This window comes from Notothenia coriiceps, unplaced genomic scaffold (assembly GCF_000735185.1).
Source record: "Notothenia coriiceps isolate Sejong01 unplaced genomic scaffold, NC01 NC01_scaffold00029766, whole genome shotgun sequence".
In the NCBI taxonomy this organism is placed as follows: domain Eukaryota; kingdom Metazoa; phylum Chordata; class Actinopteri; order Perciformes; family Nototheniidae; genus Notothenia; species Notothenia coriiceps.
In genome coordinates, this window is record NW_011362467.1 from 5,614 (window position 1) to 31,100 (window position 25,487).

Genomic DNA, 25,487 nt, shown 5'->3' on the forward strand with positions numbered 1-25,487 from the left:
GTTCAGTGTCAGTGTCAGTGTGAGCTGAGGCCCTCAGAAGATTAAGTGTGGACAACATACCAGCACTTTCCACATGATTCCAAGGCGTTAAGTTGTTTTTGTGGTTTTAAAAGTTAGGATTTTCAACAAGCTAACTGCTGAGATCCAAGAAAAAGGCCTCTTGTTGTTACGACATGGTGTTAAAAAGTTCAGAATTACAAGCAGTAACGTGATCAGAATGGCAGTCCTATTGTTAAGGTTTGGTTTGGTTTAGACACAAAAAGACTGGGTTATGATTAACAAAAGATCAGGGTTTGAGTTCAAATAGGTTAATCTTGTTTAGGGTTAAGGTTTATACTTCATTAAGGATCGTGGCCCTTTTTTGTCATGGTAATACAATTACACAATTTGGTCATGGTAAGGGAGGACTTGCTTAATTCTTCATCAGCAACCAGACAGAGGAATCTGTCAATAAGATTTAAGACGTAGTGTACAGCATAGTTTTGCCGGTTGCCATTTGTTTTGAATAGGGGTAAAAATAAGGTAGATTTGTTTGTCAAAAGAACATAATGGCTATTGACAGTAGCTGCAATTTTAAACAACTTGTGTGCAAGATGTCCTGCAACGTTTTAGTAGTATCAGGTAATCTTGCTTTGAACCTCAACCAAGGTGGTACTAAAAATAATTTTTTTAAAAAGAGTGTGCTGAATTGAGGCGAGTACATGCAGCATATGTGCGCTACTTTGACATTAATGCAGAGAGACTTCAAACTGTTTGGGATACTCACACCTGACAGTGAGGGTAATAATTGTTGTTTCTTTTCAAATAGGTTTTACCTGAGGGTTTCTTTAAAACTTTTCCAAATCCTAAAAAGGCTCCTCTTTCTTGAATTCTTTAAGCAATGTATCCAGATATCAAAATTGTATGCTGGAGCGAGAGTTGCTTTAAATTAAAAAGACTTAGTTGATTATGAAAAATAAAACAAGTAGGACCATGTTCTTTTTTTGTTCATGCACTGAAAAAAATGAAATGTTGACTTTAATTAAATATATTATGTCAAACAGATTTCACATAACTGTATTAGGTTAGTTGAAAGCAATAATATTAAGTTGAACCTATTTGTATTTAAACGTTATAGTATTGCTTTCAACTAACCTAATACAGTTATGTGAAATCTGTTGACATAATACATTTAATTAAATTCAATATTTTAGTTTTTTCAGTGTTTACCAAAGTGTCTACATTCTTGGATTGTAATAAAAAAAAAAACATTCCAAAAGACCTACAACATATAAAATATGTCCTCTAGCACAAATGAAGGCTGAAAATGAAACCTGCACCGACAGACTGGCATGTACCACAAAGTGTGACACCCTTCCCCCTCGGTTGAGTGAGGGACTGTTCATACCCAACCATCATTCCCCCCCGAGTTAAACCCCATCTGTTCCTGGTAGAAACGGGAAAAGAGAGGGAGGTTGGAGGAGAAATAAGGGTGGGGGTGCTGAGGTGAGTAGGAAATCAGTGTGGGATCTGGAGAGAGATGGAGAAGGAGGGAGGAGATAAGGAGAGGAGGTGGCCAAGATGGAAGTGGTAGTGGTGGTGGGTGAGAGGAGAAACAGAGGCAAAGAGAGAGGAGGAGGAACCCCAATGCTCGGCCACTTGAAACATTCCTTGTTTGGTGCTCCTGAAAGTACAAGTGGTCTTAAAAGCAGGTGGGCTTCTGACCCTCAGAAGAGAATAAAAGGGCTCATAAGATAAAGGCAGTTTTGTTGACATGTGGTGACAACATTGGTGGGTAAAAAGTCTGGATTTCAAAATCAGGTCGGAGATACAGGGTCCCACGGTTAAATAAAGTCAGACTGAAGCATCCTTTGTGCACCAGTCAATCCTAACAGTAAATACAGAGCTAAATCCAAATGCAAGCTAAAGGGTCTTTGAGCATGTAGTATTTTAGTGATAATGATGTTACTGTATGTTAAATGTTTTTTTTTCACGTATTGTGTCCTGATATTTGTCCATGTTGATTTTACAAATGGAGCTGCTGATGCAAGTCAAATTGCAGACTTGATCTGACCATTAAAGTATTATCGTATCGTCAAGTAAACTTTTCAATCTCCCTCCACTTTGACAAAGCCCGCCACGGCACGTACGTTTCCTGTCACTTTCCCAGGCTTGGAATCGGAGGCGGCGGCGGCCGGCCAGTCACTTCTTTGTGGCCATGCGTGGGACAGCCTCGTCCCCGTCCCCCCCTCCTTGACCTGCAGCTGCCACTCACACTGACATCACCAGAAAGCCCCTTGTTTCGTCTCTAAATCTCCTCCTCAGCCAAAGGTCAAGGTTCAGTTTGTGGTGGCTGGGAGAGAGTTCTCCAACACATACCCAGACAAATTAGTGGGCCGCCTAAATGTATTGGGCGCTTTGCAGATGTGACAAACATAGCACACCCACAGTATTTGTTTATCAGGTATTTACTTAAATGCTGCATTATGCATGAGGCTACACAATGCTTAATTACACTTGAATTGATGTTGATTCCTTATTCAAATGAGTCTGTTTGATACATGGACTATTCTCAAGAGAAGGCATGTAATTACTGTACTATTTCCTTTTAGCATATGACTGCTGCTTGCATTTGTAACCAAGGAGGGATATATAAAGTCAGAGATACTTGTCGTCTCAAGAAACTGCTTCTTCGAGGTATAATGACGGCAGGAGGGCTTAGGTTTGTGAATTCCAAATCCTATTTACCTCTCCTCAACATTAAAGATCCTTAGTGAGCAACACTCTGCTCGAAACTATTTGATGATAAAAGCTTTTGAAATATTGATTTGAATTTGAAATTGAGAGGCAGTCGTGAAGGCATCAGCCAGTGTTTTTCTCTTTTAATCTGAACTTCTATATCTGAGGGCAAGAAGAAAAGCAGAAAGTAAAGGAGGGAGGGAGGGAGGGAGGAAGACAAATGTGGGGGAAAATCTGTAGGCCTATGTGTGTATGTGATTATTGTGAGAGCACAAAAGTGTGTACATATGTGGGCTTATGTACAGTATGTGCACCTGTGTGTATTACAGTGTGTTTCCTGTGTGTCTCTTGCTGAGTGAGGTGAGAGACTGCCTGATTTTTGAACCACTGTAAACAAGCCAGAGCCTTGTTAACGATGCCACTCAGAGTTAATGCGCAAAACAACTTTCAACTCAAAATCCGCTTTTCAGGAAAGTCTGAATTCCTCGCTTATTAGCCCAGAAGAAATGCTGATCCACACTCTACCTCAGTATGGCAGAGGAATCTTTGGAAGTAGCTACAAATTCCCTTTCAGACATAGTGAACCATAGCACGGAGCTTGTGTATACCCAGGTAAATGTATTTCCATAACCTGTCATTTCAGGATAAAAACACACACACACACATCAACATCTCCACAGAGGCCTCTGACAACAGGGGACATGCACAGAATACATAAAGAATCATCACCTTTCTCTAAAACAAAACCTGAACACAGAATTGCAAAAATGCAATACAAGATAGCTACCAGTTAAATCACAAAAAACAATATACATCAACTTTCCAATGCACTTCAATTGGATTCATAATCATTCGTCCAAAATCACTTTTTGACATTGGATAATGTCAACATGGAACACAACAACTTGAAGATTTCTTCTCTTTCGCTTTTCAGATCAAAAGCTTATTCAAAACATCAAATACATTTAATGCGAAACATGCCTATACATACTAACACAGAGAAATGAATTTGAAGGTGCCATAAAACTGACAGGGTTAATTCAGAAGTCTTACGGACCAGTAGAATTACTTCCATGTGCTCAGGTTGCCCTCTACTGGCCACTTTTTCTGTCGCATGAAAAATGAGTTTACCTGCTTAAAGGCACACAATTTGAATCCCCACATTTACATTTAAATATGGCAGTTACAGCAGAAAGTACAGATGCTATTTAATGGCCTGTCAAAACTGCAGAGTAGTTTGAGTGATCTTTATATATGTTTTATATGTCTTATTTTATATGAATACGATAGGGGTAACATTTAGATTTTATATCTTCATAAGCCTCTGTTAAAAAATGGGGAAATAGATTTAAGCGATATGGACTTTTTTGAAGCTGTGAAAGTCAGATGAAAAGACTCCATTATTATTGTAGAGTGTAGGATCTAAGTGTTTGAAACCTTAGGGACTAAAACTCTTTCTTAGATTTGTTTGTCAAATGCTTACAATGTTTTGCAGATTGGTAAAAAGTTACAAGGCTGTTTGTCTGTCAGACATGATCATTTAATGACATTGACCAAGGTGAAAGGGTAAAATTGTAGTTGAGAAGTTGAGTCGTCTGCTGCCCTATAATGCAACTTCAATTGTGTTATAGGCCTTTTTGTCAAGGCACCAAAAAGACAAATGGCTTTGAGTTTCATTCGGTGGGCTATAATAAATGAGGGATGAGGAAGTATCAAGGTAAAAAGTGGGGTAGGGGAACGGGATGCAGGAAGCTCTTCCATCCTCACGAGTTCTCTCCATCCCACGGATCAATTCTCTTAAAGTAATGGAATTGTTTATTCCCTTTCCTGAGGAGGTTACCACTTCACTCGCTCTGCTACTACAAGAGCAGACAGGGCATGAAAGATATTCACAGTGCTGTGTGAATATTATGACACGTACAATTTCTCAGGCGTACAATAAATGAAACTATTCAACATCCTTTCCACAAAGCGAGACTCACAGAATGAAATGCCATCATTTCCATCACAGGAGAAATCCTGGAGATGTTTTCTTTATATGAACAAATTCAAAGTGATATCAGCCTTGAACTATTAATATTCAAATGCAACACATGCAGCAGTTTGTTAAAGAAATCCCATGGCACACATAAGGACACATGACTGTACGACACTGAAATTATACTAGATTTATTCCAGTGATTTCCACAAGGCTCTAAGACATAATTGAGGCAACAGATATTTTCACGTCTTGGATTTTCGGAGATTTTTGTTACAGAGTTTTGTCCCATTCTCTGAACATGCTTCCCATGTGGATTCCTGTGCCGTGACACAGCTTTCTGAATCTCTCCTGTACTGCGGCTCGGGCTCCATCAGCATGACTGATCTCATTTATCTCCGTCGCATCCAAAGAGGCCCGGGGTGTATGGGAAGGGAGCTTCAATAGCAGTACTGTTACTGCAAAAGCACAGATCATTGAGCTGTGCAGCCGGGGACTCGCATGTGTGAATAACAGTTTGTATTTAGGATTTGTCTGTATGGGGAACTCCAGGGTGCAGGAGATGTATGGCGCTTCATAATGGGTTAAATAAACAGATCACTGCACTGCATCATTTTACGCACTGGATTCAATATTAGTCTATCAATAATTCCTGCTGAGATGTCAAACACTCAGCAACAAACATATGGCATAATAGATTCAAACAGATGTGACTTCACGCTGAATTACAGGATGTTTATCAGTTCTCTTGGAGGGATAATATGCTTGTATAAATTGTAACAATGAAAATAATTTAGCTGAACTTGAAACAAGAAGAAATCCAGAAAATGTATTTCCCATGGATATTTAGTCACTCAAAACGTAGATATACCATGAAAATGACAAGAAATAATTATCTGATAACACATCAAGAGAGAAATATTACAAGGATATTTGTAGGCTGCTTCCACAGAAAGCTCATTCTATAGGACTCATTGTCTCATGACATGCGTCTCTGTAGCCACTTACCATGACATTGTGTTCCTTTGCTTGTAATTGATTTTGACTTCAATTTATTAATATAGTCTGTGCAGCGCCTGAAGCACAACGCTAGTTATTTGGGGCCCACCAGGAGCTTAATCTCCTAAGATGCGCTGAATTAATAAGAGTGTTCAAGTAACATATTGATCACAGAATCAATGTCTGTTCCTTTGCAGAGTGCTCCAATGATTACTATGAAATGGAACAGAATTAAGTAATAAGGCAAGTCCTTTTTTTTTTCAATCGTTTTGCTTCAATCTACATTTAAATAGGATGTTTCCTGATTGATATTGTGTAAATCGTTAATGCTACCTTCCGTCACAAGATGGAATCAAAATAGCGCATCACTGGAAAGATGTTTCCACAATCTCCAAGTTTTTATCGATTAAGATTAAAGGTTTTTCTTACAGATCAGACCAAAAGCTTCTGCAAAGGCTGTATCAGAGCGTTGAAGGGATATTTATTTGACTTGATGTTATATTCTTTCCCGCCTGCAGGCAGCTTTAGATTCAAGTTTTCCCAAATGATTTAAAAATAAGTGATAGTGTCATACATTCAGCGCAAAAGTGCTGGTATCCATCATCTTGTTGTAGTATGGTTATGTCTCCCTCACAACAACATATTGCAAAATTAAGAAGAAAACGAGGAATGTAAATGATTGTTAATCTGTGGTGGGCATTCTTTTTTGAAGATACTGTATATTTAAAATCATTACATAAGATGCATACATACAATCTGTAAGTTTACCCAGAAACCACTCTCAGTCTTGGGAATACATTTTCCTTTCTATACACTTTCAATAGTTCTTTCTATAAATAAGTACTTTCTCAGTAATGCTCTAAAAACCTATTCATCATAAGACGTCCTTCACAATGCCAGTATGCATTTGGCACCTCTTAGAGAGAAAGCGGCTGATATATTAATAAACCTATCACACCTCATTGAAACTAAGCCAACAGAAGTATACAAAGTACACTTGTTTTTGTCTTTAAAAAAAGGTAAACATTTTAATTAAATATATAATGGATTCCTACATATATGACAACATGTGTACATACCCCACCAGGTGAAGCTCTCAGTTCACATCAGTAGGGTTTAATGAATCTGTGCTTCAGCGCTTTAGTTTGAGTGCAGTGGGATGAACGTTGCAGATGTCGAACCAGCGCTGATCCACCTCCTTGTGTGGCAGCAGGCCGTTGCGTGGCAGAAAGGGCCGGCGCCAGCGATCTCGGCTGCTCACCACCTGCCAGAAGCGTGCGCCCTTGAGTAGAAAGATGGCATTGTGGGTGTAGGAGAAGTAGGCAGCGTCGATGTTGCCATCTGGATGGTCTCTGCTCACCACTGGAGGGAAAACGTCTCTGATGTTTCTGGGGAAGCCTCTTGCCAAGCTGTTGGCTTCCACGTCGAATGCATACACCTGTTTGAACAGATAATTGTTTTTCCTCTTATATAGAAATCAATTCAATTACCACACGCAAACAAACCACAGAGGAAGTGTAGCAGGTTTGCTTGAATGAATATGTTCCCTCATAATGCAGAGACACAATGAATTCGCTTGGGCTTTGGTCCCTCTAACACGTTGCTTATGTATACATATTTCATTCCCTCTGTGTATTATTTTGGACCCTGTTGCAGGTTGTTCTATGCTGTAATAACAGGACCTAGCTTTTCTCATTTTTAATCAGATTTTTGATATGTTTAACACTCACAATACAACACATTAAAAAAAAAAAATGTATTAAAAAATTAAATGAATACAAAAGTATAGTAAATGCAATAAGAATAAAACCAAATAAAATAACATTAAATGGAATTATAATAATAGTAAATACACATTTAAAAAAAATCACCAATGTCCACAAGCATCGCACTATAGTCTAGTCTAGTGTAACAAAACTATAGGAATTTTTTAACAGATTTAGTTTGATTTTGACAGAGGGTCCTCCTTACAAGGCCACACAATTATTAATGTTAAGGTGTATTGCAAGTAGTAATACGCCATCCCGTAAAGTATTATTTCTTTGTTATTCTTCTCTCACACAATCCATTCCTTACATCTATTTTAACCCAACAAATCTAATATATGTGCTTCCAATGCATCTCCCCAGTTATCATGTTGAAAGAGATTCTTACAAGTGCGTTTTTGAAGAAGTAGATGCGAGAGTTTCTCCTGTCATAGAAGGCTGTGTCGATGGGACCGAAGACCCCTGGGAACGCCTCAGAGATCAACCTCGGGTAGCGGTGACCTTCAGGGTCCTGTCTGAACACCTGGTCATTCTCATTGTCATACCTCCAGAACTGAGCACCTGGACACAACAACAACAGTCACAAAATATATTGACAGACATTAAACAAATACAAATAAAATCTGTTGGCAGACCTACCTTTGAAGAAGTAAACAGCATCTCTTTTTCTGGACCACACATGCACAAACGCATCCACTCCATCCATGGGGATCCCCCGCCAGCCGGCCTGCAGGGCCACTGGGTCTCCATAGCGTGTGCGGTTACTCTTGTTATCATACAGCCAGTACCAGCCGTTCCTCATGAAGTACGTGTTAAAGCGGATGACCGTCTCTCCATAGGGGGTCTTCTCCTTTCTGATCCAATCAAAAGCTGTGTTGAATCGGCCCTTACAGCCCCCTGGGTTCAAACACAAACACAATATGGAACAAATACTGGTTTTGTGTCAATGTTAAGTGTGTAAATAAACCTGAATCTGTTTCTCTCAGTTTGTGTGGGTGTGATCCCACTAGATGGTGCTGTATCCATGTACCATAGAGGTGCTGAATGGCCTTCCTGTCTGACCATTCCATCTCAAAGCCGGCCTCCTGAGGCAGATAGCTGGGCTGCATTATGGAAGAAGCTCTGTAGATGTGAGGGAGACCCAAAACATGGCCGATCTCATGAACTGCTACCTGAAAGATAGGAAATGAAAAATGCTGTTGGACTAAAAAAAACCTTGTTTTTCTTTTTCATTAGACAGTTTTCTGATAATTTGTTTTGATGTTCTTACTTTGAGAAGGCTGATCCCACTGCCAGCACTGGGAGCAGTGAAGTGTTCATCGTCATCAAAGTGAATATCACCCAGGAACCAGGCGTGTGCAAATTCCTGCCCAGTGCCATCAAACCTCTGTTTGCAGCCCAGATGTCGTCCTGCCACAGAATCAAACAAAAGATGCATTGATTTTTCTGGGGATTTGAATAAAACATGATTGCCACATAGTGCAATATTTTACTTTATAAGAGTATACAAACAGCTGCTAGCAGTAAAGCTTTATTGTACCAAAACAAAATATTCCTTTACTATTGGGAAATTACGATGGCCATTACAGCTGAAATATATTAGTTTTTAACACTAAAAATTACATTTTTTGTTAATATCGGACAAAGAGAGTTACTAACAAACTCTGTATTGTACTTTAGCAGTTTAAAAAAATGTAACTTCACTTAAGACAATATGGCTCATTGCGGTGTTATGATTAAGTTTATTAAATTAAAACAAATAGATACATAGATATGGATGGCTTCTCTAAGATTAGTTAGTGAAAGGAGATAGCATTGTGAAATGTACCAATATTTGAAACCCAAATGTACTATTCTAAGAAACTTACTATAACTTTCTTATAAGAAAAGCTTTGATATTAACTGGCTTTCATTTCATTATCTGGCTATCACTGAAAGATGAGATTAACATTCAGAAAGAAGTGATGTTATCCTAAAACAAATACTAGCAGTGCATATAATGTTGACATTTTAAACACAATGTCCTCAAAAGAAAAAGTGTATTGAGTCTGACGTACCTGTGCCAAAGCCCAGCCTGATATCAACATCCTCCAGTGGGGAACGTGTGTCCTCCACAAACTCCAGCGGAGACACCTCGCTCCACATCCTGAAGGCCAGTCTGAAGATGTACCTCTGCTCTTCGATGGACAGCTGGCTGCTGTAGCCTTCTCCTATCAGCCTCCATTTTAACACCCTCTTAGAGAAGGCCATGTATCCTGTTTGACTCAAATCTCTTTTGTGCCTGCTTCTGGATACCAGAGTGGCGAGGTGACGTTTCCTGCGTTGTACTGCTGGGCTCTGATGGCCGCTGTTATTGAACATTTGACTGTCTACATAATTTGAGCTGTTTAGAGATGTGCTATTTAAAATTGGATCAAATGATGTGAAATTCAAGCTGGTGTCATTGGAAATTCCTGTGAGAATACTTTCTGTGTCATTAGCATTGAATATGTCATCTTCGAAGGAGTTGGCAGTGCCATAAGAAGAGTTACTGATTGTGTTGTTACTGTCAGTCTCATTTAAAGTGTTATTGGAACTGTTTTCAGTATCTAAAGCCCTACTGTTCTCAGGTGCTATAGGCGCGTCCAGGTCAATCTCTTTGTCAGGGACTCCACACCTCGGTTTGTTCATCGCCACCTTGGTTGCTGCATCAAACACGCCTGTGGCAGGCAGACCGGAAACCCTCTGAAACTCTTTAAGTGCTGAAATAAACGCTAGGCTTTTGGTTAGACTATTGTGGTCGTCGTAATCGCCGTCCTGAAGAGCATCCCTTGAGTGATGCACTGAGGTTCCTTCCTGGATCATATCTTGAAGGTTATCCAGAAAGTCATCGTTAAAAGAGACATCTGAATCTTCAAACTGTATCTCCTCCCAGTTCACCGGCTTAATGAATCCATATCTAGAGAGAAATAACTAGAACAAGATATGGGTACATCAGATGACTCCTATAATCAATCATGTCTAATCTAATAAATGCTGGAGTACCAAAATCAGAGGAATATAATAATAGTAGGATATTTACCTCTGCTGTGAACTTGTCGGTTATGACCTCAGCGTGGTGAGAAGTAAGGGTCTCTATATCAGAATGATCCCGATTATGGAAAAGTTTCTCCGCATCAGCTGAGCTAATGCTCATCCAAAGAGGCAAAATCATCAGCTGGATAAAAGTCAGCATCGTGGTGTTGGCTTACTCATGTAACTGTCTACAAGTAAGTTTGAAGCCATAGTGCTTTATAGGCACATCCTGAGTTTCTCCACACCCATCACAAGGTGTGACTCTCTAGAGGTGTCCCACTTTCCTCAGCTTTGTGTGAAAGGTAAACCTGTGTTTACTGTCTCAAATAGCTCAATATGACTGAATGGAGTGGATGTGTTATACATGCTCCATTGGTTTTAAATGGGCTTCTGTTGATGTGTGGAGAGAGGTTTAAATCTTTACTTTCATGTGGACAATAACAGTTTAGGAACGCCACTCTGCCAACACCTGTTTCGAATAGGACACACACACAGATACACACAACACTGGATTGTTTTACAATGAATAACCACTAAACAAACCTTCCATGGCATCACACTGATCAAAGTTTATTCCCAAACACAAACTCTACATTGCCTTGCTTTAGCTTAACATAAAAACACATAAATATTATAATTACATTATCTTACATTTTGTATGGCACAAAAAGCGTATTTTCTCTAGTGCAATTTACCTGATATACATTAAATCTTGGTAAAAGTAAAACAGACAAATAACAATAAATATAAATAATGCAGTATCCAGAGAGAAGATAAAGAGGATGGATTTAAGTGCTGCTGCTGGCCTGTGGTTTGTCACTGTAGCGATTTGGCTATTGCTGCTGCCAGGTGTTCAGCTGCTGGCTGTTCTGCAGTACAGCTGACACACAGGCCTTCTGCTATCATGGCGTCTTGGGTGGTAGGTCCAATGGCTGCAAACTGGAAAAAATAAGTTGAAATGACTGTCAGAGGCACTGAAGATCTATAAAAACACTACAGATTAATGCAATAGTTGATGTGCATAATGAGGAAGCTGCACCTTTATTTCAGGCAGCTGTTCACCTGACAGCCGCTGTACAACTTCCAGGCAAAACTTCACTCCCGATGGACTGAAGAAAGCGATGCTTGCTGGAGTGCCCTGTAAAAGCAGAATATAAACATTTGCTACATTTAAAACTTTTTTTATTTTAATTGCAGAAGGAGGAGGGGTTTACCTGCTCCGTGAAATAGTTCTTTAGATTTTTCTCCAGATCTGGATGTTCAGCTGTTTGATAGACAGTCAGCGTCTCTAGGGGCACGCCTGGAAACAAAAGAAACCGATCCCCACAGTGATAAAGGTAGCACAATTATTATTTTATAATTGGTGAAGCCCCAATGGGACTTCTATCACCTTGAATCTTGCACTTGGGGCTTACCATTTTCCCTTAAAGCCGTGGGCAACACTTCTCTTTTAATCGAGCCACAGGGGAAGAAAAGTGGTGGAATATTTCTGTCCTCTCCTATGATGAGAATCAGGTATAAGGTTATATGAGTTATCGGAACAATTGTGTATTTCCTATTGAAATGAACTGTATCGAATAAGGGAGTATAAAGTAATGTGTTTACGTTCAATGATAAGACGTGATAGGACATCTGCTGTCCCTGTGTCCTCGCCCAAAGGGTTCAGACCCAGATTCCGTACTGTGTAGCAAAAAAAGGATTAGAATTATATTTTAGGATATGGACTGTTGATATCAGCAATACATCAGTAAAATGTTTTATTGTTATTTAAGTTAATTTCTCAACTCTGACAACAAAGAGATGAAGTGTCACTAAAGAAACAAGGTAAAGCAAACATCAGGAAAGTTCTACACCTTGCAGCAAACTGTCACTTGTGTACAACCTATTTCCAAATGACTGAAGGTAGTAACATCACTTCACACAGCTCTGTCAAAACCAGGTGCTTCGCCACACTTTGCTGGAAACACCATTCACTTAGCAAGGGTTCAAAAAAACCAACAATTCCAAAGAAAATGTTTTATATACGACAACAATTTACCTAATGCAGCAGTTGCCCTTCCGACGACATATATGGACTTGCTGTTCCATTTCTCTTTCACAGAGCTGTTCCATTCTAGAGTTATAATAAAAACAATGATAACATTTAAAACAAAAAAAATGTAAATCTCATTTAGCAGTACAGAAACAAATTACGCAGAATTGATAGACGTTTAAGTAAACGCATGCTTTCAGGGGATCATTTGAATATGTTACAGGTTACAACATTTATATATATTTAAAGGAAGTTCCTTAATATGCTTTCACCTTCCCTTCTTTCTTCTGCTTCTAAGCACATCTTCACTGCCTCCACTGCTCTTGGACTGGTAAATATAAGACCTCCATGTTTTTCTGGTTGGAAAAGCTGACATCGGAAGATATATTGAACAACAGATACAAAACTGTATGTTTTATACACAAATAAAACCCATTTTAATCCAATACTGTGACATCAGAATTTACCTTATCCGACAAGGTATTTAATGAGACAAACTTAAAAGACAGCACAGGAATTAGGGTTGCTTTATGTCCATGTGACGCCAGCTCCTGTGAAATCAAAATAGGGAAGTCCTGTTCAAATGTGCATTAAAATGCAGAGGAGTAGCCTACTGTCACTGCTGCTAAAAATACTTAATATGAATGCAGTCATAGTTAGAAACATGTGCATCTACCTGAATGTAAGGATCAGGTCCAGACTCTCCAGCTCTTGGCTCTTTCAGGAGCAGCACCTGCATCTTGACGAAGACCCAAAAACGCTAAATCAAACAAATAAATTGGGAGGAATGCAAGAGAACAAAACCAGGTTAAAAATGAATTCAGCCAAAGTCAGAACCTCAAGATTGCCACAACACTGAGAACAGAGGGTGTGAAGTCACAGCAAGCTAAGCTACACCCCAAAACGGTCATATGCAACCTGCTGATAACAGAAATGTTTAGTCACGATTAATGGACTGTGTGCATGAGGATCAAACTAATGCAAAAGTGCCACACTTCCATCGTTACATGCATTTAACGGTAGTAACTATGTAGCATTAGCCAAATCGTGTGTTATTGTTTACATTAGCAAGACAGAATGACAGTTTAACTAGGTATTAACCGTTTCCTAAATGTAACCCAGCTGCTGATAAGTGGCTAAATATCTTGCTTTTGAGGTGCATTTATATGAATTACAACGTTTATAGTATAAACTGCAACATATTACCTTGAGTTGTCCCCACAGCTGAGCATTACAAGAGTCAGGCACTTTCAAGAAGGGGAGAAATAACATTCAATATCTGACTAACCTGCCATAAAAATAAAGTAAATTGAGAAAAAATATTATTTAGAACCATACAAATCAAATATTATCAACCAAACGCTTAATAGCACTTCCTATGTGTAACGGAAACAGTAGTTTAGGCACCCTTTAAATAACTAATATCCCCTTTTTATATAGTGGTTTATTCCATTTCCGCAACAAGCTCACATTTCGGCTCCGACGTGCTACGTCAAACGGCAAGTCGTGCAAATATGGAGCCATGATGGCGGCTTGGGGCATTCAGTTTCCTGCTTATAATGCACTTTAACCTTTTCCCCGCCCACTTAGTTGACACGCGTTCTCTGTTTTGCAAGCATGGCTTCTTCAGCTAAGAGGAGAGCAGTAGGTTTGAGTGAAAATCACGGGGAAACTGAAAACAGCTCCGATGAAAATTCAGAGGAGGCAGGTGATTCCAGGGATGAAGACAGCGAGGCATCAGAGGAGGAGATTAACGAGGTAAAACAACAACCACGTCTTTAAAAAGCCGTGATGTGCACGGCCTTGCTAGCCAGCGAGTTAGCTACAAGCTAACTCAGCTGTTAGCACATGTTAACACAGTGAGCCACTTTAGCTATATGTGTTATTGTTTTCAGGCAGGATTAAACGTGTAACATTAGTTCGCTATTTAAACGGGAATTGTATACTTTAGTAGCTTATTATCGTTAGTTTGAAAATGTTCAATACAAAGTGCACGACAAAAACCTGTGTGGAATTAAATAAATGTTATTCATTCATTCGAAAGTACCTGAAACAACTACTCGGAAAAACGTAACAAAAGTTAATGAAGTGACTACTTCAGTCAGGTTAGGTTGTGCTAACTACTCTGTGTTTTGTTTATGTTTCGCTTGCAGGAGGTCATGGTGGACTTCGAAGCTCACAACATTACAGCGAACGACTTCGACGGCGTTAAGAAACTCCTTCAACAGGTTTGAGAAAACACTTCTGTTTTGCATCTAAATCTTAAAGTTAATATGTTGTGTTATATTTTAGCATGGGCTCACGTGTATTTTGTTTGGATATAGCTGTTCCTGAAGGCTCATGTAAATACATCAGAGATGACAGACCTCATCATTCAACAGAATCATGTTGGAAGTGTCATCAAGGTGAGTTGCTCCATAGTTACAAGTCAAATCAGATCTACCAGGGGACTATTCTGGACTTTTAGCCCTAACATGTATTCACTCGTCCTTTTCCTTTTCTTCAGCAAGCTGAGGTGCCAGAAGACAGCGATGATGAAGACTCAGATCAAGTGTTTGGCTTCATCAGTATGCTCAACCTTACAGAGAGAAAGGTAACATCCCTGGGACTAACCTTACAGAATAATTGGCTTTCTGGCGCTCTGATTTTGTAGGAATTTAACATGTTTCTTCATTGGCAGGATGTGCAATGTGTGGAGGAGGTGAAGGAACTGATCGTGGATCAGTGTGAGAAGAGCTCTACCCCCAGCATGACAGAAGAGATCGAGCTGATCCTCAATGACCCCAGCAAGCCTGTGGGGTTACTGCTGAGCGAGCGCTTCATCAACGTGCCCCCCCAGATCGCACTGCCACTACACAAACAGCTCCAGTGAGTTCTGCTCGGTCCTAAATGACCTGATGGTGCTTTGTAAAGGAACAAAAATTACACTTTTAAGATGTGTTAGTTATATGAATGCATGTAAAACTTAGAATAGAGTATATGAAGGGTAGAACAATCTTACTTTTTTTTCCAAAACTAAATCAGTCTTTTGAAAAAAGTAAACTCAAGTAGAAGTACAGATACTAGTGTTTAAAAAATACTCAGGTAAGTAGAAGTTCTGACTAAACCTCTTTACTCAAGTAAAAGTAAAGAAGTATGGGCTTCGAAACGTACTTAATTAAAAAGTACCCATAACTACCATCTGTTTTAAAGAGTAACTGACCTCACTTTATATAAATAGAACAATAATGACATTGTTAGCTAATGAATGTTTCCATGCTGAACAACGGCAACATGACAAAGTTCTCATTGGTCCCTCTTCTTTAGAGAAGACCAGGAAATGATGGATACACGGATCGTGTTCAAATCAATAGGCACACAATGACTATAAATAATAACGATCACGCCACCAAACGCAGATTAAATCTAAAGTAACCAGCCTGTTTCAAAAATGTAAGAAGTAGAAAGTACAGGTATTAGTGTTAAAAATGTAAGGAGTGGAGTAAAGTACTGATACTACTTAAGTACAGTAACAAAGTATTTGTACTCCACTACTTTCCACCTCTGAACTAAACTAATATATTTGTTCTGCTTCCAGGGAAGAACTAGCTGAAGCTCAGAGGACGAATATGCCCAGTGGGAAGTGTCACTATTGTCTGATGATCAGCAAGACCTGCAAAGAAGTGAGCAAGAGTGTCCCAGCCAGAGGAGCAGCTCCCAAAGATGAATACTTGTTCGTCAATGCAGAGGAGGAATTCTTCTTTGAGGTAATGCATGAGATGCTCTCAAAATGTTTTATGATATGACATGCAGTATCTGGATAACACTTCAATTGAATCTTTTTTTGTTGTACAATGAGCTAAAACTATGTATTTTGACTTTCAAGTCTCCAGAGATGTTGGATTTAAATAATGACTTGTATTGTCCTTACAGCAAGCTATCTTACAGTTCCACTACTCGGTCCAGGAAGAGACAGACTCGTGTTTGAGCGGCAGGTGGTCGTTCGATGATGTTCCCATGAAACCGTTCAGGACGGTGATGCTGATCCCAGCCGACAGAATGCCTGCTATCATGGCAAAACTCAAAGAATACCTAACTGTGTGAACCTTACAATAAACTAAAACCCCTTTTCATACTCATGGAAACGGTTGTACTAGTATACCCTTGTAACAGAAAATGTTTTGTAATGTCAGCTACAATAGTGCATGTCACATTTTTATGTTTAACATACCTTGCTTATACTGCAGCAGAGCACCCAATATATCATGTGAATATGAATAGAAATGCAACAAGTCATGTCTTTTAGACTTGTTTATATGAACCAAGATAAATGTGATGTGTGATGCTCAACACAATAGCGAATATGTGTGAGCTTGAAGTCAAATGAGATGTCACTTAGTCAAATTACTGAATGGTTAATTCTACATTGATAACACACCTACATATATATCCCTTAACATAACCCGGTAAATGATTTTCAAAAATTGGATCTTGATTGTTGACAAAGGAAAATTATGCATTGTTAATTTGTAAAACGGCAGCAAAATCCTAAATTTGAGTTTACAGTGATTTTGTATCCCAGTATATCGTAGCTACTGTTTATTAATAAATCCGTTGTAGATCAACATGCCTTGACAATCATGTGTTTTCTTAAACTGGCAGCATGTCAACTCGTACATCATGATTCAGTTTCAAAACCAGACACCTATGAGAGACAGCTTTGCATTAAAAAAAAGGGAAAATGAGGTGAGACGGGAGAATTCAATTACAGAATAGACAGCTGCCCATAACAGCAGTCAGGAAAAAGGGATTTACTGGCACAATAAGACGAAAACAACCTTATTGGATAATGAACAGGTTCATGATTAACATTACTTTGCAACATGCTCTCATGACGAGAACCAAACTTATTTGCTCGCCATGTCTAACCATCAACAACCTTTAGGCAAAGTAATAACTTATTACAGTCAATGGTTTGTATCGACAAAAATATTTTACATTTGGTGACAGGATTACAGTCCATATTTTCACATTTTTTGATTTCAGATCATTGAATCACACATCTGTCATAAGTCTGCGATCCGATTCCACAGCCACTGTCGTCCTGGTTGCTCACTGGGATGTCTTTTTGTTTCTCTTCACATTTTCTGGATGCGTCTGGGTCCAACATGTCCTGCAGTATGTCCTTGCTTTCACTAGGGGGCAGGTTGTAGAAGAAGTAGAGGGGTGCCATTTGAATGTACCTAAAATGAATAGAGTGTTACTTTTTATATAAAAAAAACAATGAGATTTTAAGAGGATTAAAAAAGATTGAAAATGTGACCAAATGGCTCAGTTTGACAGTAATAACAAAAACAATCACAACATGTTTGTCTCCCCAGTGTGGTGCGTGATAACATAATCCAGTAGAAATCAATTATAATCTGCTTGCACGACATATCTTTTAGTGAGCTAAAAAAAAGGGATTGGCTTACACTTGAGGGGAAATTTCACACACGGTTCTCATGCAGTTGTTCTCCGACAGGGTGTACTCGTGGAAAACGACCCACTCTGGCAGCCCCTGCTTGTGCGACTGAGCCCCGTAGCAGGACAGCGGGTGCACCTGAGCCATGTGCTTGTGTGTCAGAATGAAGTAGTTCCCTGATCCGTCCACGTCCCGAGCGATCTACAAAAAAGGATGCAGCAATCTTAAATACTGGTGAATCACTGGAGGTGAATTCCTTAATATTGATTTTCTAAAATACCTGCATGAAGAACCCGGCCATCAGAGCTCTTTTGATGTTGTGTGTGTTGCTCTTGGTTCCAAAGCAGGGCTCAGAGATGGGAAGCTCGATCCTGTTCAGAGTGTCAGTCAACTCTGATCTAGTGGCCTCTGCTGTCTTCAGGGCGGAATGATCCAGGAAGTAATCCTGGCACCACTTTTGAGAAGTAAAGTCTGGGGAAAAAAATGCATCACATACAATAACACTGTTTTAGTCAAGCCATAAAAACAAGGCCCACAGTGGAACCTACTGATTCATCAGATCAGACTTCACCTTAGAGCAGGGGTGTAAAACTCAATTTCATTGCAGGCCACATTCACATTATGGTTGCACTCAAAGGGCCGGTTATAACTTTAAGACTATATAAAAATACATATATAAATAGGTAATATATATAATACAATTTATTATATTACATTATTGGCCCTGCATTGGATTATTATCGGATAGGGTAATAACTTCATAATTAACTACATCTGAAAGCAGAAGTCTAGGGCAAATAATTGCAAGTCTCTTCAGTGAGAATGTCACAAAATGAGTTAAAAAGAAAAGTCAAATTTGAGATGCATTGTGGGACATGTAGTTTATGGGCAACGTGCTTCTGTAAAGTAGCATGCAACCGTACAATAAACATATCATATTTTTGCAAGCTCTTGTGGGGCCACATAAAATGAAGTCGCGGACCAGATTTGGCCCCCGGGCCTTGAGTTTGACACCCCTGCCTTAGAGCATAAAATAACTTATTTGGCACACTTGATGAAGTTGGCATACTTGCACAATCCTTGCTATTCCTTTTGGTAAGAAATGCAAGCACTTTCAAATTGCCTCAGTGTATACATTGTCCTATATGCTAACTTGTATTCGCATGACATCACAAGGATCTATTTATCAAACATTCTTTTTTTGTTGGCAACAATGAAGGAAAGATTCAGAAACACTGCAGTGAGGATGCGTCAGTTTAAGAGAGTTGCAAGCATGTTTTAAAATTGGACTGTATTTGCTGAGAGTGGATTGGTTCTGCCTCTCACATTGTTCTCTCTGGCTTTGTTTGAAGGCATTGTAGATGTTTATGAGGGTGAAGTGATCACCCTCAGGGTGCTGGAACTTTCTGTGACACTGGGCTGCTTCGTGGGTCATGCCAGTAGGGGGCTCCATGAAGCAGCTTGGCGCTAGAAGACAAGGAAACAACGAGGTCACCATCACAGAGACACTTAGCAAAGAGCATCTGTTTCACTGTATGAAAACTGCAGCTACATCTGCAAATGAGATACTACAATAATGTCCAGATGCTGAATCCACACATCAATTATAGTCTTCACTTATTGGGAACAAATCTTATTTAAAATTGGAAAGTTGGATCACATGGCACTTACCTGACAGCATCGCTGTGATGGTTAACATCTCGCTCACACAGTCAAACTCACAGGATGCCAGCAGCGCTTTGGCCATCTGAGGGTCCAGAGGGATTTCAGACATTATAATGCCGATCTCAGATAAATTGCCATCATCATCTAGAGCTGCTAGATAATCCAAATCCTCCAACGCCTGCATGAGACCCTCAGGATCTGCAACAGGGGACCAGACAGTTTGAGTGTGATACATTAGTTGAATAAATCCAAAAAGTGCAAAATTGTAAGTGTTACAAAATTGTCTTAACTCTTTTTCTTTCATGTTCGGTGTATGGAACTGTTGGTTTTTAGGGCAACATCACTAATACTTCAAAGGAGTAGTTAAAATATAAAATAATAAGTATAGGAATAGGAAGTTGGGATGGATGCAGCATCATTTTGTTTTCACCAGTCTTTTCTAACGAGTAATATCTATGCATGCTATCTTTAAAAACAGACAGACTCCATTCACAAATACCATTTTTTTACATCACAGAACAAGCTAGTTGGTGGTCCACTGCTGCTTAGATCAGTTCGTTTTTTTGTGTAATTGTGAGACTTTGATGGATCCAAACTAGTCACACAATAACACTAACTAACAAATCGAAGCCACAGTAGATTAGCAACTTCAATGTTCTGCAGGTATATTCTACTTCAGTTCCTCTTGCAATAAATGTTTTTGACTGTATACATTTTCTAAATACAACATACACATGAACAAATTCAGATTTATTTTAGGTGGCTATAATAGGGTTTACTACTGCTCCATCCTCTTACTTTTGCCTTTTTCTCCTAACTGGGGGTGGGACGGCGGATAACCTCATACGGCCCCGCTTGAACCATCCTGTACTGCCCCTTTACAGCCACTGTAAACCATTTCACCTAACCTTTCTACACCCACTCACTTATCACAAACAATAACGTTGCTCTTATCACAAACAATAACTTCACTTAGTGGCTTTAAGCTTTCAAAATCCCATATATCTCTTAGAAAAGACACCAGTAATATATGCATATGAGGGAAAGTAACTTCTGTGCCACATTGTACAAGACTTTGGAAATACTACAGTATATTTGGCTTGTTCTTCCTGTTCATTGTACTCGTGTCTTGCTGCTAACGAGACATGCTTTATGATCGTTAATGAGCTGGCCTCTCCCTGCCTGTTCTGTTCGTGTTAGGGCTGGTTAGAGCGCAGACAATAGTTAGTAGCAGGGTACTGTCAGCTCAGCTCAATCATGGCTGACCAGGCCCAAACATTCATTTGTGCTTCCACTAGCCAAAAAATGACCCCTCCCTCATACACCTCTCTGGCTGTGTTTTAGGCTGGGAGAGAGATGCTGTCTGTGGGAACCAGTAGGCAGAGAATACAAATGCTTGTTCACTGATGTGTGCTAGCAGGCTATGTCACCTGGTCTGTCGATGAAATCACACTGTCCAAGGCCGGCGATCTCCATCCTTTTTAGGAACAGGACTGTCGGTGAGATGTTGGACTCCAAAATCTGTGGGGCTTTCTCTGCAGGAAGCGCGCTGTCTTCTTGATATAGGCAGAAACATTTACCTAGGGAACACATGGAACTTAGTGCAATAAAGACATTTAGATTTTATTTAAGTTAATTTATTGAACTCTGATGTTGCTCCTTCAGCTTTATTAAGATAAGAAGTACTTTATTGATCTCAATTTGGGAAATGTTTTGCATTGCAGCAGCATAAAAAGACAAGGCATTGTACATTAGAGGAATTCAAAGACTAGAAATAAAAAATCCAAAATGTAAAAAATGTCTCAAAAAGAAATTAAATAGCATTAAAACAATTTTTTTTTAAATTATTAAATATTAAATAGAATATGTAAAATGTACGGTGTGATTTGAAGTCCAGTTATCAAGAGAAGCTATGGAGCAGAGAGTTCTCTGCCAACCAGAGGTGATCATAGTCAAGATTTCAGATTTCAGATTATCACTTGGAAACATCAGAAAGAAACTAATGTTGACCTTTTAAAATTACCTGTTGGTCCAGACAGCTGCTTGCGTATGTCTGCCTGACATTGACTGATGGGTTGCAGGACCTCTGAGTTAGCTCTTATTCTTGGATTATACACCTGTAAAATGTCAAACCACATTAAACATCAGCATACATATACTGTACAGGTCATTTAAGGTTGATAAGTTTTGTTAGGAAAACACATACCATCTTTTTCTGGACTCCTGTGTCAATGACAAAGTTGACAGACTCTGCGGCCCACCACATATCCTCCCCCTGTGTGGTAGAGAGGAAGACCCTCCTGGACTTCTTGGAGTCCGGTTGGTCAGAGAGGGCAGTAGGTAGCCCAACCCGGCCCGGGCACAGGACCACAGGCACCATCCGGCCCAGCTCCGCCCCCAGCCTGGTGCCCTCTCTCCGCAGGATGCTTTGGGCACAGTTAACCTCCTGCAGACGAAAGTAAATTCCTTAACCCATAAGAACCCAGACCCATTTCTACTTTTGGGAAAATGATCATTTAGACTAAATAGACCACATTTCTGACAAGTAACCCCCCCCATAGTGTCAGAGATCTGAAAAGTTACATATATGTCACATTGGGCGTTCATGGTAAAGTAATTCGTATTAATAAGAATTTGGTTTAAATTTCTTTGAATTGAGGAATATAGAATATATTAACTAAATATCATTGAATCAGCAAAATTAACTGAGCAGATCATATTTCTAATTGTTACATACTGAATACGTCACTCTAGATTTTCTGAGAAATTGTAAGGTTAATGTCCCGATGTGAAATTAATGTCACAGCGATATTTATCCTATTTGTTTCACATCACTTTGATCAAGAAATGTTTTCACAACAGGTTATATGTAAAGGACATGTTATGTAAGCATTATAGTTCTTAAATGGCTGGAATCCTTTAGCAACAAAAAACAAGCTTTTGAAATGGTGGCTAGTTCTGTCACATGTACCAACATGTTGTTATGGGAACACAAAATCACATGACCTGGCCCATGATGATCCACCAGACTGTTCAGTGTCACTTAGGGACTTCATGAGATAAAATAAAGGGTTTTTAATGGGCCGATCTCAGCTTTGGTCCAGGTAAACCACTACTAAAAAAACGCAACATTGTCTTACCTCAGCTGAGGCGAAAAACACAACAACATCTCCTTCCTCTTTGGTTCGATGGATCTCCAGCACCAGTCTCAGTGCTGGGAAGAAATAGTCTTTGTTGCCGCTGTGGCTGTGCACCGCCTCAGCAGGGGATGGGGGCTCCAGGCTGAGGAGGGGGACGCTGTGGTAGTGGCTCAGCAGCTTGTTGGTGAAGGGCGGGATGGCCAGCAGCACCACTCTGAGCTCAGGCCTCTGCAGCAGGATGTCCTTCAGGAGGCCCAGCAGTATGTCTGTGCTCACTGTCCTCTTGTGGGCCTGGTCGATGATGATGACCCCGTAGTGCTCCAGGAAGGGGTCCGACATCATCTCTCTCAGCAGCATGTCGTCCGTGCAGTACCTGAGAGAAGCCGTCAGAGGTGTTAAAGGAATACATGACGCAAAACCTTATGTGTATAAATGGCTCAACCTTGTTATTTCCACTGGCCTCAACATTGAACCAATTGATCGAAAAACAGGAACATTTCTTAAAGTAAACAGGGGCTAGAGTTACCAGAAGCATAATGATATCAAAACATCAGTTTACAAACTCATGCCGTACAATCAAAGTCTCATATATCCAGTTGTATGCTCACTATTCTAAGTGTTTTAAATTGGTTAAATAGTAAGGTTTTCTTTCAAGCACATGTGTTCGGCAAGTAGTGAGCATATGAGACTTTTGCTTTAGTTGTGTGAGAGTATGTAAACAGATGTTTTGATATATTTTCTCTGTTGCAGCGCCAAGTTATACATATGACCCGTTGTTTTGTGGGTTAAGTATTCCTTTAATATTATAAAGCAAGAAAATATGACTTTTGCTTAACAGCAGCGACAACGTTTGGCAGCTTCAAGATGACAACTACATTTTATCCATGTTTAGGATCAAAATGTCAAAGGAATGATTAGAGAGGGAGAGACAGTTTGTGGATGATATTAAACAGATTGCGAGCAGACCTCAGAACAGTATCAGAGGAGCAGCAGGTCTCCAGAGGGATGGTGTATCCCACCTCGTGGCCTATGTTGACGTCCATTTCATCTGCCACCCGTAAGGCCAGATCTACAGCCTGCTGTCTGCTGGTCTGAGTGCACACAACCATGCCATGCTGGTACTGGGCAGACAGACAGAACTCTGCACACCACTGAGGGATCTGAAAGAGAGTTATCACTAAATATTGTTTTCATCGTTCATTTTTGACAGTGCTTTAAAGTTCTCCATCTTACAGAACATGTTCTATTCACATAGTCACTTTTTCAAGGCAAGCCTGAGGTTAAGTTGCACCAACAGCTAAAACAAACAGTGACAGGAGGTATCCTACGGTGTTATCGCTCATAATACAAAATTGCTTTGGCAGCATGAGGCGGATCAGGGCTTAGCAGCAGGAGGTCCCCTAACACCCTGCTGGAGCCTTTGTGAAGCATGGCTGTCAGGCAGACTGACAGTGACACAACAGCATCTGTTGAGCTGGGCAGCCTTCACACGCTCACATAATGGTCCTCTTTGCATGTAAACAAACAGTTATGTGCATTTTAACAAAAATGCACATAACTGGAATCTTAAATATGTAAAAGTGAGAAGTTTGTGCTAGATACATATGGTTACGCTGGGCAGAAATGTCTTTTTAATTAAATCAAGGGGAGCAGACATGTCAAATTTGTTTTACACTGAATAGGCTGGACAAAAAAACAAGTAACGTCACACAAATTGGGTTATGCTGTGGTATTTGGGCATAGTCTGAAGGAAGTCAACATGTCCCTGAGAGGAGAAAAGTAAAAGGGAGAGCACTGTTCCTGAACTCTAAAATGCCCCCAAGGTCATAAAGAAGCTAGACAGTCTGATTCCATGTGACTAGGGAACAAATCTGCCTTTGAAAATAAATATAAGCTGAATGAATCTCTCTAAAAAAAAACACTTTTTAAACTCTCTTTCCCATAATGCATATCAATGTGCATATTCTTACCTGTGTACCCCTCCCAGTCTTTGCAGTCCCGGACACAATAACCAGTTGGTTGTTTACCAGAGCATCTTCAAACTCGCACCTGACCCTCCACACTGGCAGAGTCTTCCTCTCTTTCAGTAGTTTGTAGTAACGCGAGGAAAAGGGCAATCCATCGAACCGATTTAACTCCAGATCATCTCCAAAGCCAAATGAATCTTCGGCAGCACATTCCTCACTTTCAGGGCAAATGTTTGACTCCGCTGAATTATTTTCATCCGACATGACACATATGTATTTGTCAATTCGGACGAGAGCTGACAGAGGTTTTTCCTACCACTTAAACTATCGATCCATTTCGTTTTTTAAATGTGATTTTGATACTAAAAAAAAACGTCCACTCGATTCCTTACAATTGATGTTGTATTCCCAAACTTGCACAGATCAGGTGAATCTCTCAACTCGGCTTCTTAATTTCTAAAAGTATATTTATTGAAGCTGTTAAAGTTTGATGTTGCTCTGCTTGAGGCTGGAAGGAGGCGCAGTGCGCACCGGCGCGTAATTTCTCCCAGCGTGGCTGCACACGTGTTTTGATTTGCACAGGGCTTCATTATTCACAACAATCACGTGTGAATGACCCATGAAATTATGACTTTAATGTTCCCTTATAAGTTAACAAATCCAAAGATCCTTTAATATCATATCTCCCTTTACTCATTTTATGATTAAAATAATAACAAATGTGA

General features: G+C 39.8%; 4 protein-coding genes across 9 annotated transcripts; 1 reads left to right on the forward strand and 3 right to left on the reverse strand.

The window, feature by feature from the left end:
• Positions 1–4,786: 4,786 nt before the first annotated feature.
• On the reverse strand, positions 4,787–10,977 carry mmp21 (matrix metallopeptidase 21). 3 transcript variants are annotated; one of them, XR_799817.1, is made up of 8 exons: positions 10,523–10,977; positions 9,519–10,413; positions 8,732–8,907; positions 8,492–8,633; positions 8,101–8,358; positions 7,850–8,022; positions 6,775–7,133; positions 4,787–5,154 (listed from the first exon to the last, which is right to left on the reverse strand). XR_799817.1 is itself a non-coding variant. In XM_010786886.1 (7 exons), exons 1-7 carry the CDS (start codon positions 10,673–10,675, stop codon positions 6,828–6,830), a joined length of 2,067 nt encoding a protein of 688 aa, XP_010785188.1. In that variant the 5' UTR covers positions 10,676–10,977; the 3' UTR covers positions 4,787–6,827. The 3 variants fall into 3 exon arrangements, 2 of the variants coding, with proteins under 2 accessions (XP_010785188.1, XP_010785187.1); XM_010786886.1 differs by having other exon boundaries at positions 4,787–7,133; positions 8,732–8,871; XM_010786885.1 differs by having other exon boundaries at positions 4,787–7,133.
• An 82-nt stretch (positions 10,978–11,059) lies between these two features.
• uros (uroporphyrinogen III synthase) lies at positions 11,060–13,905 on the reverse strand. 4 transcript variants are annotated; one of them, XM_010786887.1, is made up of 10 exons: positions 13,754–13,857; positions 13,224–13,307; positions 13,015–13,098; positions 12,820–12,916; positions 12,554–12,628; positions 12,121–12,195; positions 11,931–12,014; positions 11,730–11,815; positions 11,555–11,653; positions 11,060–11,454 (listed from the first exon to the last, which is right to left on the reverse strand). In XM_010786887.1, the coding sequence occupies exons 1-10, from the start codon at positions 13,817–13,819 to the stop codon at positions 11,332–11,334; spliced, it is 873 nt and encodes a 290-aa protein (XP_010785189.1). In that variant the 5' UTR covers positions 13,820–13,857; the 3' UTR covers positions 11,060–11,331. The 4 variants fall into 4 exon arrangements, with proteins under 4 accessions (XP_010785189.1, XP_010785190.1, XP_010785191.1 ...); XM_010786888.1 differs by having other exon boundaries at positions 11,063–11,454; positions 11,578–11,653; positions 13,754–13,885; XM_010786890.1 differs by lacking the exon at positions 11,060–11,454 and adding an exon at positions 11,466–11,497 and having other exon boundaries at positions 11,578–11,653; positions 13,754–13,905.
• A 135-nt stretch (positions 13,906–14,040) lies between these two features.
• bccip (BRCA2 and CDKN1A interacting protein) lies at positions 14,041–17,153 on the forward strand. Its single transcript, XM_010786892.1, has 7 exons — positions 14,041–14,305; positions 14,701–14,775; positions 14,872–14,952; positions 15,054–15,140; positions 15,228–15,415; positions 16,125–16,293; positions 16,460–17,153. The coding sequence occupies exons 1-7, from the start codon at positions 14,165–14,167 to the stop codon at positions 16,628–16,630; spliced, it is 912 nt and encodes a 303-aa protein (XP_010785194.1). The 5' UTR covers positions 14,041–14,164; the 3' UTR covers positions 16,631–17,153.
• dhx32a (DEAH (Asp-Glu-Ala-His) box polypeptide 32a) lies at positions 17,111–25,267 on the reverse strand. Its single transcript, XM_010786891.1, has 11 exons — positions 24,766–25,267; positions 23,762–23,955; positions 22,796–23,168; positions 21,862–22,101; positions 21,679–21,772; positions 21,086–21,235; positions 19,662–19,853; positions 19,317–19,457; positions 18,271–18,461; positions 18,001–18,191; positions 17,111–17,769 (listed from the first exon to the last, which is right to left on the reverse strand). Exons 1-11 carry the CDS (start codon positions 25,024–25,026, stop codon positions 17,574–17,576), a joined length of 2,223 nt encoding a protein of 740 aa, XP_010785193.1. The 5' UTR covers positions 25,027–25,267; the 3' UTR covers positions 17,111–17,573.
• Positions 25,268–25,487: the final 220 nt, after the last annotated feature.